General features: G+C 37.6%; 2 protein-coding genes across 2 annotated transcripts; one reads left to right on the top strand and one right to left on the bottom strand.

Annotated features, from left to right (window-relative positions):
- Nucleotides 1-3869: 3869 nt before the first annotated feature.
- LOC111790043 (cinnamoyl-CoA reductase 1) lies at nucleotides 3870-5512 on the bottom strand. Its single transcript, XM_023670820.2, has 4 exons — nucleotides 5096-5512; nucleotides 4834-5016; nucleotides 4393-4745; nucleotides 3870-4300 (listed from the first exon to the last, which is right to left on the bottom strand). The coding sequence occupies exons 1-4, from the start codon at nucleotides 5381-5383 to the stop codon at nucleotides 4135-4137; spliced, it is 990 nt and encodes a 329-aa protein (XP_023526588.2). The 5' UTR covers nucleotides 5384-5512; the 3' UTR covers nucleotides 3870-4134.
- A 3417-nt stretch (nucleotides 5513-8929) lies between these two features.
- On the top strand, nucleotides 8930-9871 carry LOC147793098 (uncharacterized). Its single transcript, XM_087122835.1, has 2 exons — nucleotides 8930-9259; nucleotides 9347-9871. The coding sequence occupies exons 1-2, from the start codon at nucleotides 8930-8932 to the stop codon at nucleotides 9869-9871; spliced, it is 855 nt and encodes a 284-aa protein (XP_086978961.1).
- The last annotated feature ends 4157 nt before the right edge of the window (nucleotides 9872-14028 follow it).

The raw sequence follows: 14028 nt of genomic DNA, 5'->3' as shown, positions 1-14028 counted from the left end.
AAGCTTCTCTCCTCTCACTGGCCGCCACGTATTTGTTGCCGATTACTTACATTTTGTTTATTTTCCAAATTCCGATCATTTTTGCATTTTTAAATAATTTATTTTGATTTTTTCTAACTTCGAATCCGTAACTCGAATCAACTCGGTTTCTTCACGAGATTCAAGATCTCTAATCCACCTATCCTGAAGTAATTTTCTCAAAAAAATTTGACACTCACATACATTAATAATTGATTTGAATTTCAAAAAAAGTTTAGTTCCTATTGAAGTTGGACATTTCACGGTTTCAACCCGATTTTTAGCCGAGTTTCAACACGAAACTTCTTCCCTTAGAGTAATTTAGTTGAATATTAAGACTTAAATCAACAAAAAAAAAATCTTCCAATCTAGGATGAAAAAGTAAACACGTTGCAAAGGTGTTAATATGAGCCCAGAGTTCAATTATAAAACAAACTTCACTAGAAATTTTATCAAATCAACTTAAAGCCAATCTTTGTACCAAAAAAAACCAAATTGTTTGCCTATGCATTCTAGCATAATGATACAAAGAATAAATAATTAAAATAAAAATAAATAACCATTTGTATAAAAAAAAACTAAATTGTTCTACTTTTCCCTTATACTTACTCGGAAAAACTTCAGCAGTATCCCACACTTAGAACTTTTTCCACATAGACTCTTAAAAAAGAGAACAATGAAGCAGTGAGGCTTGACACCTTGCAAACACAAAGTGAACGCGAACCTTGGACACCATACAAACGGGTTTGGAAAAAAAATAACGAAAAGAAAAATAACAGAAAAAAAAAAAAAAAAGACCCAATAAAGTTCCTAGATGCTTATGATCCCTCCAAAGCTTTTTGGTGTTTATCTAAGCAGATGTAACTGAAGAACTATTTTTTAGTAGAAGTACCCAAGCACAATCATTCTTGCTAGGCTCTGCTAGAAATATGTTGCCACTAATTCTGAAAAAGAATCCTGAATTCAAAATAGAAAAAAAAGTTTGAATACATAGATGTATTAGCAAATAAGAAGAAGATGACGAATTACCATAAAAATTATTATAATATTATACACAAATACAAAGCTAAAAAAGAATCTGCCCTGTCCATGATATGCTAACAAGATCAGATTCAACCGAACCATTTCAAAAAGAAAAGAATCACCATGAAGATCAACATTAAATCATAGACATATCAAAATACAAAAAATAAGCATTACTACACTACACGGAAACTACCAATCCATTCACATCAAAGAAAAGAAAGAAAAAGATTCGACATGAAAATCATCACTACATCAAAAAAAAAAAAAAAAAAGAGAGGAAAAAAGTTAAAACCCAACGGAAGACTTAATAAATTCGGATTGAACAGAGACAACAACTGAACGGAAATGAGAAATCATGCAAAGAGAAGAGCGAGAATCCGACAGTATAACGAGAAACATTGAGGGAATAATACAAACTGAAGGGGATTCCAACGTAGAAGTGGCAAAAGTTTCAGTGGATGAGACGGTGGTTAACGTGGAAGTAACTCGAGCAGTTTTAGGCAAATCCATAAGGAAGTAAGCTAAGTTTTGTATTTAACCTAACAACAATTCTCTGATTTTCGATTGAAACTGATTATAAGATATTAACGTTATATGGAAAAATTGATTGAATTATCGTGTTCAATAAGAAAATGCCAACATGGACAGATTAACCCAGAGTAGTTTATGAGGATGATACCATATTTTTGACCGAAGGCCTAACAATACTGATTTTTGGAAAACAAAGTTCTCTTCATGACTACCATGTGCAGCTAATAGACATCAAAATAGTAAAATAGTTAAAAGAAAAAATTTGAAGTGGAGAAATAAAGAAGGGAAAATGTAAGCTGAGGAGGGTTATTTTATAAAATGGTATGGTGGAAAGCTAATTATATAATAAATTTCTTGTAGTGGGATCTAGAATAAGAATTTCTTAATCTCTATAAATTAAAACGATATTATGTTCTATCATGTGTGGAAATAACTTTATTATTTATAAAGTTGAAACGATATCACATGCATGAAGACATAAACAAAGCAATTGTCATTTTTATAATATCTCACACAACTACGTCTTGAAGTAAAATAATAACATAAATGAATTTATTTTTCAAAAGATCTCCAAATATAACACAATTGATCCCCAAATAGCTTATCTATCAGCTAAAAGTTATAAAAAAATTTCTATTAGATCTTAACATGATCTTATGGGAAGATCGGATTAAATCAATATTGTTAAATATACTAACTTTTTCAAAAACACTACAAAAGTTGAGAGATAAAGTTCTTTATTATATAGAACTAAATCGTTAAGCTAAATTAAAAATGAACTAAAATAGTAATGTAATAATGAAAGTATTGAGATCAATTTAGATTAAAGAAGGGAAAGAAAATGATATTAGTAATAATAGAAAAAATTTTGAGTGGAAAAGAGAAATAAATAAGATTTTCTAAAAATAAAAAATAGGTAACAACCTAGATTTCTTTTAACCTAAATTCAAGGACTTACGTGTTCAAAAGAAACAATTAAAACATCAAAGTAAAAACACCATATACTAACTTAAGACTAAAAAATAAAATAATAGTACACTATACACACGTCATGGTCTTTGTTTGCGACGTCATCGTTAGCCATACATGGGTGTCTTGCCTTTACCTAAAATAAAAGTAGCACATAGCTTGAGTATTTTAAAAAATACTCGTAAGTGGAGACTCCACTGTTAGGGTTAGAGAATACAAACACATGCAACTCATGATCCAGAGACCTATCGTTAAAACCATCGTAAGCGTGGCCTCTAGTCTAGACAAATTTGGATATGTAGTACTTTCCCACACGATCTCCAAGGTGGTTCACATCCCCTAAATTCATCATAGTCGAGCTAATTGTCCGTAGCAACGCCGGAGGTCAGCAGACCCCTGAGTGTCATGCGAGGCATGATCATCATGGTCGTATACCCATCCGTACTCATCATCATAAATAGGGAAGTACCCAATGTATATGTACTCATAAAATGCATGAGGTTCCTATGGTTTTTCATCTTTAAAACATCTTACAACTCTAAGTAACATGCATGCCTTGGCTTTCATACGTTCATCAACATTAACATTAACTAAGGTTGTGTCTTAGAAAAATCATCGTCATAATGCATCATGACATTTAATACATGAGCTTCCTCTTAATAAGGAATAACGTCATACTAAGTAATTTTAGATGAAAATTTCAGATCCTTCTTCTTCACTCGACGGATGCAAATTTCAGATCCCATTTCTCTCTCTTCCCGAGGGTTTTTTGACTGTCCTTCCTCATCATTCCTCCGCTCCAATCTCGCCACCTAATCCTCGGTGCACTTTTCCTTCACTCTAAGGCGACATAACGCGTTTGTGTCGCCCGAGAATGGAAACCATGATATCACTGTTCATCCAAAATCATCTTCTCTCTCACCGACATTATTACTACGTTAAGTACCACGAAAAGGTGTCATTTGGCTTATCGTGGTGAGTCTTGAGTCGTCAATAGTTGCCTTTGCAGTATGAATTGTCTGTTATGACGTTGCGTCCGATCTATCTTTCTCGTCGCGCAGGAGAGGGTTCCGTTCACCTTTTTCCTTTAACTTTCTATATCACAAGTACTCAAGGGGTAGACGTGCAGAACGTGGAGGTGTAAAGGTGTGTAGGGAAGGCGTGGATGACTAATGTGAAGAGTGACAAGAGCATGGAGCTTGCTTTGGTTGAGATGTGAAGAGTGACAAGAGCATGGAGCTTGCTTTGGTTGAGATCGCCAGAATCGTGTTATGATTTTTTTCTAATTTATTTCTAGCCGTTACAAAAGAAAGAAATGGAAAAAATGAAAGAAGAGGGGGAGTAGAGTGCTATGCACGAGTATCTCCCTCGTTTAACGCCACTTAATTATCCATAACAACAAAAGGACACTTGTTTTCACAGTTTCCAAATTTTGGCCCATATTTGGAAATAATTTAAAAACAAGAAACAGCATAGTTTATGACTGTTTATAGAAACATGAGCAACCACAAACTTCATCATTCCATACTCAAAATATATTCTCAACAACGCTAAAAAACACATCTTTTTTTATTATAAGCCATGGAAACATCATTGTTGAAGTTTGGAGGGAAGTGGAAGATGACCCTTTTCTTGCAAGCTCCTCACAGTTTCATATATGCATTGTTTGATTGGTATGAACTCCACTCCCAATGACTTCAGCTTCTCAACACTGTATTTATAAGGCTTCTTTCTGGGATTCACCTCATCAGAGCACCTATAATCATTTCATTAGACAAAACACATTATTCTCAATAATCAAATTACATCTAATTAACAAATAATACATTGAATTGAAATTAAATTTACTTGGTTGGGAGGGGATACTCTGGAAAATACTCTGCAAGAATATCAACCAATTCTCCACGGTGAAGCATACTCTCAACACATATATATCTGCCGGAAGCTGAAGGAGTTTCATAAACCAAGACATGGGCTTTCGCCACATCCCTAACATCAACATATCCTTGAACTGCGTTTACATATGTCTTGGCTGACCCTGTCAAATACTTCATTATATGAACCACACTCGTATTCACAGCCTCTTGCAATAGAGGCCCCAATACCAACATTGGGTTCACCACTACTAAATCCACTCCTTTTTCTTCTGCCACTGCCCATGCTGCCTGCTCTGCTACTGTCTTGGCATAGCAATACCAATTCTGTACATAATTTCCACACTTTAATTTCATGTATTTTTATAAATTTGCCAATTTTTTCTTACTTAATTAAAGGGTTTTTTTATGTTACCTTGGTGTTCTTGCAAAAGTCAAGGTCACTCCAACAAGACTCATCCACCACCGTGTCGGGGCTTCGGTTAGGATTCATGTAGACGGCGCCGATGGATGATGTGAACACCACTCGTCGAACTTTTGCTTTTGCGGCGGCGGTCATGACATTCTTACTCCCAATTATGGCTTCTTCCATCTTTTCCTGTAAATTGATGTGAGTTATTACTATTGTTATGCTTCCTAAGAAAGAAAAAAACTAATTTTTGAAGTGAAATTCTTACGGGATCATCGGTCATTGGAGAGGCAGTGTGGAAAACACCATCACAGCCCATAATAGCTGTTTTGAGGCTTTCAAAATCGAGAAGATCAGCTCGAAACAGAGACAGACGCTCATTAGCTCCATCCAAGTGCTTCAAATGAGCATTCTTTTGATCATTTGGGTTTCGAACAGTTCCTCGAACGGTGTAGCCCTTTTCGAGAAGAAGCTTTACAAGCCAAGAAGCAATGAAGCCTCCAGCGCCGGTGACACACACAATTTGGCCGGAAACTGCAGAGGTATCAATCGACATGATGGTGGATTATGGAAAAGGATTGGTTTTGTTTTGGGGTTGACATGAAACAGAGTTTGAGTTATATAAATTAAAGATATGAGAAGAGGGAAGTTGAAGGTGATTGAAGTGGGATGAGGTGAGTGGCCCTTTGGGGATTATTTTATGGGAAAGACAGGGCAACCTGCCAGTGTCACTGACCACTACCATAAAAAGTGTTGCTCATTTCAAGGTTAATTAAGAAACTTAATTATTTCTGGTTCTTATTGAATATTTAGGTCAGTGGGACCAATCGGATTAATTTGCTTCAACACCATTGATGCATGTCCACCATCTAGCTCGTCTTTCCACAAAACACGAAAGTGAATTCTTTTTATGTAACCACTTTAATTTTTTAAGTTAATTTTCTACTAGCTTAAGGTGGAGAAACATTCCATGAACTTATACTATAAGGACCTATCATTTAAAATTATAGTCTCTTAAGTGGCCTCGGGCAAATTAGATGTATAGTACTTTTTTACACACGAACCATACGTGCGAGCGTGAGCTTACCAGGCGAGCTCACAGAGCCCCTAGGCCTGCTCGTCGGGCTAGCTCCTATGGGTTGTAATTAGATGCCCGGAGGTACAACGACCATCGTGCATCATGCCAAGTATGATGATAATCTCATCATCATCATCATACTGTGCGTGTTTGTGCTCATCATAAATGGGAAAAATCTTGATGCATGTAAATATACAATTATACCTAAGGTCTCTATACTTTTTCATCTTAAATAAATTAGACAGCACAATCACATTTATTCCTCACATATTACCCTAGGTAATAGGCATGTATAAGCTTTCATAAATATAGCATTCATAACATCATTTAGGGGTTATGCATCATGAAACTTCCTATTTTCATACATATCGTAACATGTCATGCATTTGATTGCCAATCATATTCATGTCATGATACAACATGACATCTCATAACATGAAATGTTATCATAATATAACATATCATCCTAATATATCATATCGTCATAACATATCATATCATCATAACATATCACATCATCGTAACATATCACGTCATTGTAACGTATCATATCATCATAGCATATCATATCATATCATCAAATACATGACACGTGTAACGGTCACTAGACACGTGTCATCATACATAAGATAACTCTTCTGACCATGCCGATAGTAGAGCCACTTAATTGATTAGCTTAAGTTGGTGTCACTCATTTATCCTTAATGAAAGTTTAATTTCATCCTTTGAAATCCAAGTCAATCTATGTGGCCCATAACATCAGTTTCAAGTTCGAACTTCTGCAAAACTATTTCTCTAATTTACAGTGATTCATGTGTTAGACTTCATGCCAACATTAGAGCTTTACATGAGTAGTCTTGACATGTTTATATATTTGTATACATACATTTATATATGTATATTATATTTATTAAAGATCTCATTTTTTATTGTTTGTATTTCATACATGTAAATATGTCTAACAAATATAATGTCTACTGACATAGATACTATGATTTCGTAATATATTTTAGAATTATTTATATAAATGAAAATGAAAATATATGTTTGCTAATTATTATTTTCATACCAATCGCAATATATTTCAGAATTATTTATATAAATGAAAATGAAAATATATGTTTGCTAATTATTATTTTCATACCAATCGTAATATATTTCAGAATTATTTATATAAATGAAAATGAAAATATATGTTTGCTATAATATTATTTTCATATAAATCATTTAAAACGGTTAAACAATCTCTAGATCTTTTCTTTTTCTTTCTCTTTGTATTTTTTTTTTGTTTATTTTTAATCCTGTTCACAAGTATTTTTGACTAATTTTAATCTATTTTCTGAAACAAGTAGATTGAAGGTTTATTTTCGAGCTTTAAGGCCGTTGAGGCTAAGTTTCTTCTCCAATGTGATTCCTTTCTTCAACTTTCTCTCTTTGCCCTACTTTCACCCTACGTGGGTCTCATGTTTCTCATGCTAAAACAGCTAGGAGCAGTTGAGTCCTGATCAGGAACCCCCTGGTCCACGACGAAGCTATGACACCAATCACACACATCAAGCTTAAGGGTATTCCAGAGGTGGTTCGTATGTCGTGGTAGTTTGTTAGGCTCCTAGGGAAAGGGTTAGGTCTATACTTAGCGACTTGTCAATCTAACCACAAAACCCTAGACTTATTGTTACACTAGTACATGAAAGCTAACTGAGTGTGCATGCAAATGTATTTCTCATCACCATACATAATTCATGCAAAAATAAAGAAACATGCTCAACGGGGCCATAAAATCCATCAAGCTCTCGGAGCACAGAGTTCACAAATTCTCTTCCTCCTTTCAGTATGAATTAATATATTCATATATATAGTGGAAGCTTAAAGCATATTTGCACACTCAGACAGTTCGCATAATGTTTCGCATATTACATCCATTCTCATATTAATGATCTCATCTAAATAAATTCAAGGAAAGCTACATCTATGGAAAATATTCTAGCATGCATGCAAACTAAGCGAATCCTACAAGTATCTCTTCCTAAATACCGTTTGGTGACTTACTTGGTTGACGCGTGCCCTTACATTAGCGTTCCTACACGAATAGGTTGTCCACAAATAGTGATTTTGCCCAATTAGGTTCTAAATCACATAAAAATTGGTTAGAATTGGAATTAGGTTGAAAATCAGACAAATAGAAATTGAATAGGCCAAAAACACGCTTACAAGCGCCTGTCATGCGCCGAGATGAGTCTACTTGCAAGTTTCACGTGTGAGTGCCACACGTGTGCTTTTCTGTAGTTGAGGGTCGTCGATTTGGTTTGGGTAAGGTGGTTCAGATGGACTGCAGGTCATTGCAGTTCGATTCGTCGCACGGGTAACGGGTCGGCTATTGGAGCGCGGGTCGGGTTGGTGCTGTAGCGGATGCGTGTCGCTGAACGAATGAAGTAGCGTCCCTCCAGGCGGCGTTCGACGCGTGTCTGGTGTTTATTAGCACACGTGGAGCCTCACGCTGGTTGACACGTGGCACGACATCTTGGAAAATAAACTTAAATGTTTTTTGTTTTTTTTCCTCAAAACGATTTAATTATGAGGGCATAATTATCTCATGTAGGGAGAGCAAATAGGGGAGAAAGGGAAAGTAAATGGGTGGAAAAAATGGTGGGCAGTTAAAACCAAATTTGGCATAAGGAAATGCTATAAAAAGGCTCATGTATTCAAGGTAAGAGTGGAGAGAGAAATAACAACAAGAAAGAGAAGGAAAACATTTACTGTCTCACTGAGTGTGTAATAACTTCTTTGTCTCCTTGTCTCTCTCTCCCCTTGCGACGCCTCCTTTTAAAGTTTCATGAGTTATCTAAACGAGTTAGATTCAGAGCGAGCGTTTTATTTTGAGGTTGGTATCGGAGCAACTTTAGCTTACTTCATCAAATTGGTATCAGAGCGATTTCAATTCCAAAATATTGGTATCAAAGTAGCGTTAGTTTCAACAAATTGGCATGAGTTGCGTTCAATTTCTACAAATTAGTATCAGAGCCAATGGCGAACATGATGGGACAAATTCCACTACTACGATTGACGAAGACGAACTACGAGAATTGGAGCATCCAAATGAAAGCTCTTCTCGGTTCGCAAGACGCATGGGAGGTAGTCGAAGACGGTTTTGAAGAACTGTTTGATACCACGGGTTACACGGTGGTGCAAAACAAGGTGCTAAAAGAATTATGGTCAAAGGATAAGGCAGCACTATACATGCTGTTCCGAGCTGTTGATGAGTCGGGCTTTGAGAAGATTGCAAGGGCAACTACTTCAAAAGAAGTGTGGGACACTTTAGAAAAGGTGTTCAAAGGAACCGACCGAGTCAAGCAGGTGCGTCTCCAGACTCTGCGTGACGAGTTTGAGAGCATGAAAATGAAGGAGTCAGAAAATGTATCTAACTACATTACTCGTGTATAGACCGTGGCAAATCAGTTAAATCGGAACGGAGAAATGTTACCCGAAACACGAGTTGTGGAGAAAATCTTGAGGTCATTAACAGACAACTTCGAGAATGTTGTTTGTGCCATAGAGGAATCGAAGGACCTGACGAAGTTCACAGTCGATGAGCTTGTCGGTTCTCTCGAGGCACACGAGCAACGTAAGAAAAAGAAGGAGGGACCACTCGATCAAGCGCTTCAGATGAAGGCAACAATAAAGGATGGAAAAGTTCTCTACTCACAAAATTTTCAAGATAGAGATAGTGGAAGCCACGGGAATGGTCGGGGTGGTCAAGGCGATGGTCACGAAGAAAACTACCAGGAGAAAAGACTATCGAGCCAAGCAAATTGGCGTGGAAGAGGACGTATTCAAGGGCGCAGTCAAGGATACAATCCCAACATCCAATGCTTCAAATGTCAGAAATACGGCCATTACGCAAATAATTGTAACTCCGAAAAATGTTACAATTGCGGCACAATCGGGCACGTTGCAAAAGCATGTTGAGCCTGGAAAAGGGTGGTAGAAACAACCAATTTGGCCATGGAAGACGTAAAAGATGACGGTCTTCTTTTAATGTCTCAAGATGAAGAGAACGTCAACAACGACACTCTTTGGTACCTCGACTCAGGGGCAAGCAACCATATGTGCGGTCACGAGCACCTATTCAAAGAAATGCAGAAGATTGAAGATGGCCATGTGTCATTTGGAGATGCGTCGAAGGTGGAAGTCAAAGGCCGAGGTACGATATACTTCTTACAAAAGGATGGTGTGATGGGGTCAATCCAAGATGTCTATTACGTACCAGACCTCAAAACCAACATATTGAGTATGGGACAACTCACAGAGAAATGTTACTCGATATTCCTATAGGACCGTTTGCTACACCTGAAGGATAAGAAAGAGCGCTTGGTTGCTCGAGTCGAGATAGGAAGGAATCGAATGTACAAATTGAACTTAAGAAGCATACGAGAAAAGTGTTTGAGAGTTGATGTAGAAGACAAGACATCACTCTGGCATCTCCGCTTTGGTCACCTACATCATGGCGGCCTAAAAGAGTTATCGAAGAAGAATATGGTCCATGGGCTAACAAACATGGACTTTGAAGGAAAATTTTGTGAAGAATGCGTGCTCAGCAAGCATGCGAGAACCTCAATTCAAAAGAAGGCTTAATTTTGGGCTAAACAACCCCTCGAGTTGATCCATACAGATATATGTGGACCAATTAATCCCGAGTCCTTCAGTGGAAAGAGGTATTTTATTTTCTTTATCAATGATTACTCACGAAAAACTTTCATGGAGTACTGCGAGGAGCAAGGCATAAGGCGATTTTTAACCGCATCGTACACCCTCAGCAAAATGGTGTGGCCGAGAGAAAGAACCGACAGCTTTCATGGAGTACTGCGAGGAGCAAGGCATAAGGCGATTTTAACCGCATCGTACACCCTCAGAAAAATGGTGTGGCCGAGAGAAAGAACCGGACCATTCTCGACATGGTTCGCTCAATGCTTAAGAGTAAAAGGATGGCGAAGGATTTTTAGGTAGAAGCCATGCAATGCGCCATCTACGTTCAGAATCGATGTCCACATGCAAAGTTAGATGATCAAACACCACAAGAGGCTTGGAGCAGACAAAAGCCTACAATTTCTCATCTCAAGGTGTTCGGTAGTGTGGCTTATGCTCACATACCGGATTAACAAAGAACGAAGCTTGAAGACAAAAGCAAAAGATATATCTTTATTGGATATGATGAGAAGACAAAATGGTACAAACTACTTGACCCGATCAACAAGATGGTGATAGTCAGTCGTGATGTGCGAGTAAATGAAGCAAGTGAATGGGACTGAAACAATTCAACGGAAGTCAATGTCGAAGTTTGAGAATCATCAGTTGTTGCACCAACAAGTCCACCAACAGACTCAGAAATTTCTGATGATGAAGATGAACCAAGACAACCCAAAATGCGAAGTTTGCAAGATTTATATGACTCAACAGATGAGGAACACCTTGTATGTCTTATGGCAGATGCTGAAAATATTAGCTTTGAAGAAGCGGTGTGAGACACGAAGTGGCAAACTGCCATGGATGAAGAGATTAAAGCGATCCATCAGAACAACACATGGAAAGTAACAGAATTACCGGAAGGAAGTCAGCCCATAGGTGTGAAGTGGGTATTCAAGAAAAAGATGAATGCTCAAGGCGAGATTGAGCAGTACAAAGCGTGACTTGTTGCGAAGGGATATAAGCAAAAAGCGAGAATCGCTAGAATGGAGACAATCCGATTGATCATCTCCCAAGCAGCCCAATTCAAATGGCCGATTTTTCAAATGGATGTCAAATCAGCATTCTTGAATGGTATGCTTGAAAAAGAGGTATATCTCGAACAACCTCCCGGGTACGTGAAAATTGGAGAAGAGAAGAAGGTATTAAAACTAAAGAAGACGCTTTACGAGTTGAAACAAGCACCGAGAGCATGGAATACTCGTATCGACATATACTTCAAGGAGAATGGGTACAAGCAATGTCCCCACGAACATTCACTCCATACAAAGAAGAGTGAAGGTAATGTGATACTTTTCGCTCTTTATGTCAACGACCTCATCTTCTCAGGCAACAATGATGAAATGATAGAAGAATTCAAAAGGACAATGACGCGAGAATTTGAGATGACAGACTTAGGCTTGTTAAAATTTTTCCTCGGTTTGGAGGTTAAACAAGGAGAAACAGGTATTTTTATATCACAGGAGAAATATGCGAAGGAAATCTTGAAGAAGTACAAGATGGAGAATTGCAACCCGGTATCCACACCAATGGAACCAGGTGCAAAGCTCTCGAAGTACGATGGAGGAGAACGAGTAGATACAAGTAGGTACCGAAGCCTGGTGGGAAGCCTTCACTATCTTACATGTACAAGACCAGATCTTTTACAAAATAGCTACCGAAAGTAATGTTCGACAAATACAAGAAAATGATTGGCATGACAGATAGTAGGATCATTTAAGTTTATGGGGGAGTTTTGTTGGAAAATAAACTTATGTTTTTTGTTTTTTTTTTGTCAAAACGATTTAATTATGAGGGCATAGGAGAGCAAATAGGAGAGAATTTTACTGGAGGGAAAGTAAATGGGAGAAAAAAATAGTGGGTACCAAATTTGGCCTCAGGAAATGCTATAAAAAGGCCTCATGTATTAGTGCAGAGAGAAATAACAACAAAAAAGAGAAGGAAAACATTTACTGTCTGAGTTAGTGTGTAATAACCTCTTAAAAAATTCTTTGTCTCCTTGTCTCTCTCCCCTTGCGACACCTCTTTTTAAAGTTTCGTGAGAGTTATCTAAATGAGTTAGATTCAGAGCGAGCGTTTTATTTCGAGGTTGGTATCAGAGCAACTTTAGCTTACTTCATCAAATTGGTATCAGAGCAATTTCAATTCCAACAAATTGGTATCAGAGCAGCGTTAGTTTCAACAAATTGGCATTAGAGCTACGTTCAATTTCTACATGACATCACCTTCTCTCTCCTCCTAATAGAAAATGAGATTTTCGATTAGTTTTTCGATGTTCTTCTCATTTTTTATCTCCCAATTTTGAATCCAAACCGAAAGCATTTATTCATCAAAGTTTTAGATCGTACTACAAACTATGTGCTAGTATTTTTTTTTATTTTTGCTTAACCATATGACGAGTTACAAGGGTTGGAAGGAGGTCCGTTAGCACTCTTTCCGTTCTTGGAAGAATTCTCAGATCTCAACGTTTCCAGCAAAATTTCTTCACGAAATCAGCGGTGAATCTTCCTTGGATGAAGATATCAAAACTTTAGCACTCTATTCACAAAGGAAGATCTGAAGAACGTTTGAGATCTTACGTTGCAGATTCCTCACTAATCTTGACGAAAAACGTAACTTCGAATCCACTAGTCCTCCTTTTCTTCAAGAAGAAGTTCCTGCGTGTAAGTCTTGGTCGAGAGTGAACTTCGATGATGATTTTCCGACTAGAAGTCTGGCGAGTTACTTTTCTCCTCTCAAGTTTTTCTCTAAACTTTCTTTCTTTCTCTTTTCTCTTTTGAAGTTGTTCTATAGAAAAGCCGCAAGACCCCTATAATGGGCTGAGGGGCAAAATGCTCCTTTTACCCCTCTAACTTTGACCATCTTTTTTTTAAGCATTACAAACTCTCCCCTCCTTAGAAACTTTCTTCCCCGAAAGTTGCATCCCTTGGAAGAGTTCGGGATATGCTCTCCTTACATCATCTTCCTCTTTCCAAGTTGCCTCCTCGTCACAGTGGTTACCCCATGAGACCTTCACTAAGAGAATAACTTTGTTGCACAGTCACCTAGTGTCTCAAGCCAAAATTCTACTAGCTCTTTCCTTGTAAGACATATCTTCTCGATCACATGAGTAGGGTATGAGGTGTATTTTTGTAGCATAGACAAGTGGAACACATTGTGTACGTCAGCGAGGATTGGTGGTAGAGCAATTCTATAAGCCACGACCCCAACTCTCTCTAAAATCTCGTAAGGGTCTATAAACCTTGGGCTTAACTTTTCCTTATTTTCAAACCTCATCACCCCCCTTATAGGGGCTACCTTCAAGAACACATGGTCACCCACCTCGAACTCGAGGTCCCTTCTATGCAAATCTGCATAGCTCTTCTGTCGGCTCTATGAGGTGA

Source organism: Cucurbita pepo, chromosome 3 (assembly GCF_057944985.1).
Source record: "Cucurbita pepo subsp. pepo isolate OVF chromosome 3, ASM5794498v1, whole genome shotgun sequence".
Lineage (NCBI taxonomy): Eukaryota > Viridiplantae > Streptophyta > Magnoliopsida > Cucurbitales > Cucurbitaceae > Cucurbita > Cucurbita pepo.
Note: the sequence above shows the minus strand (reverse complement) of the source record. Positions and strands in the feature narration are given on the sequence as shown.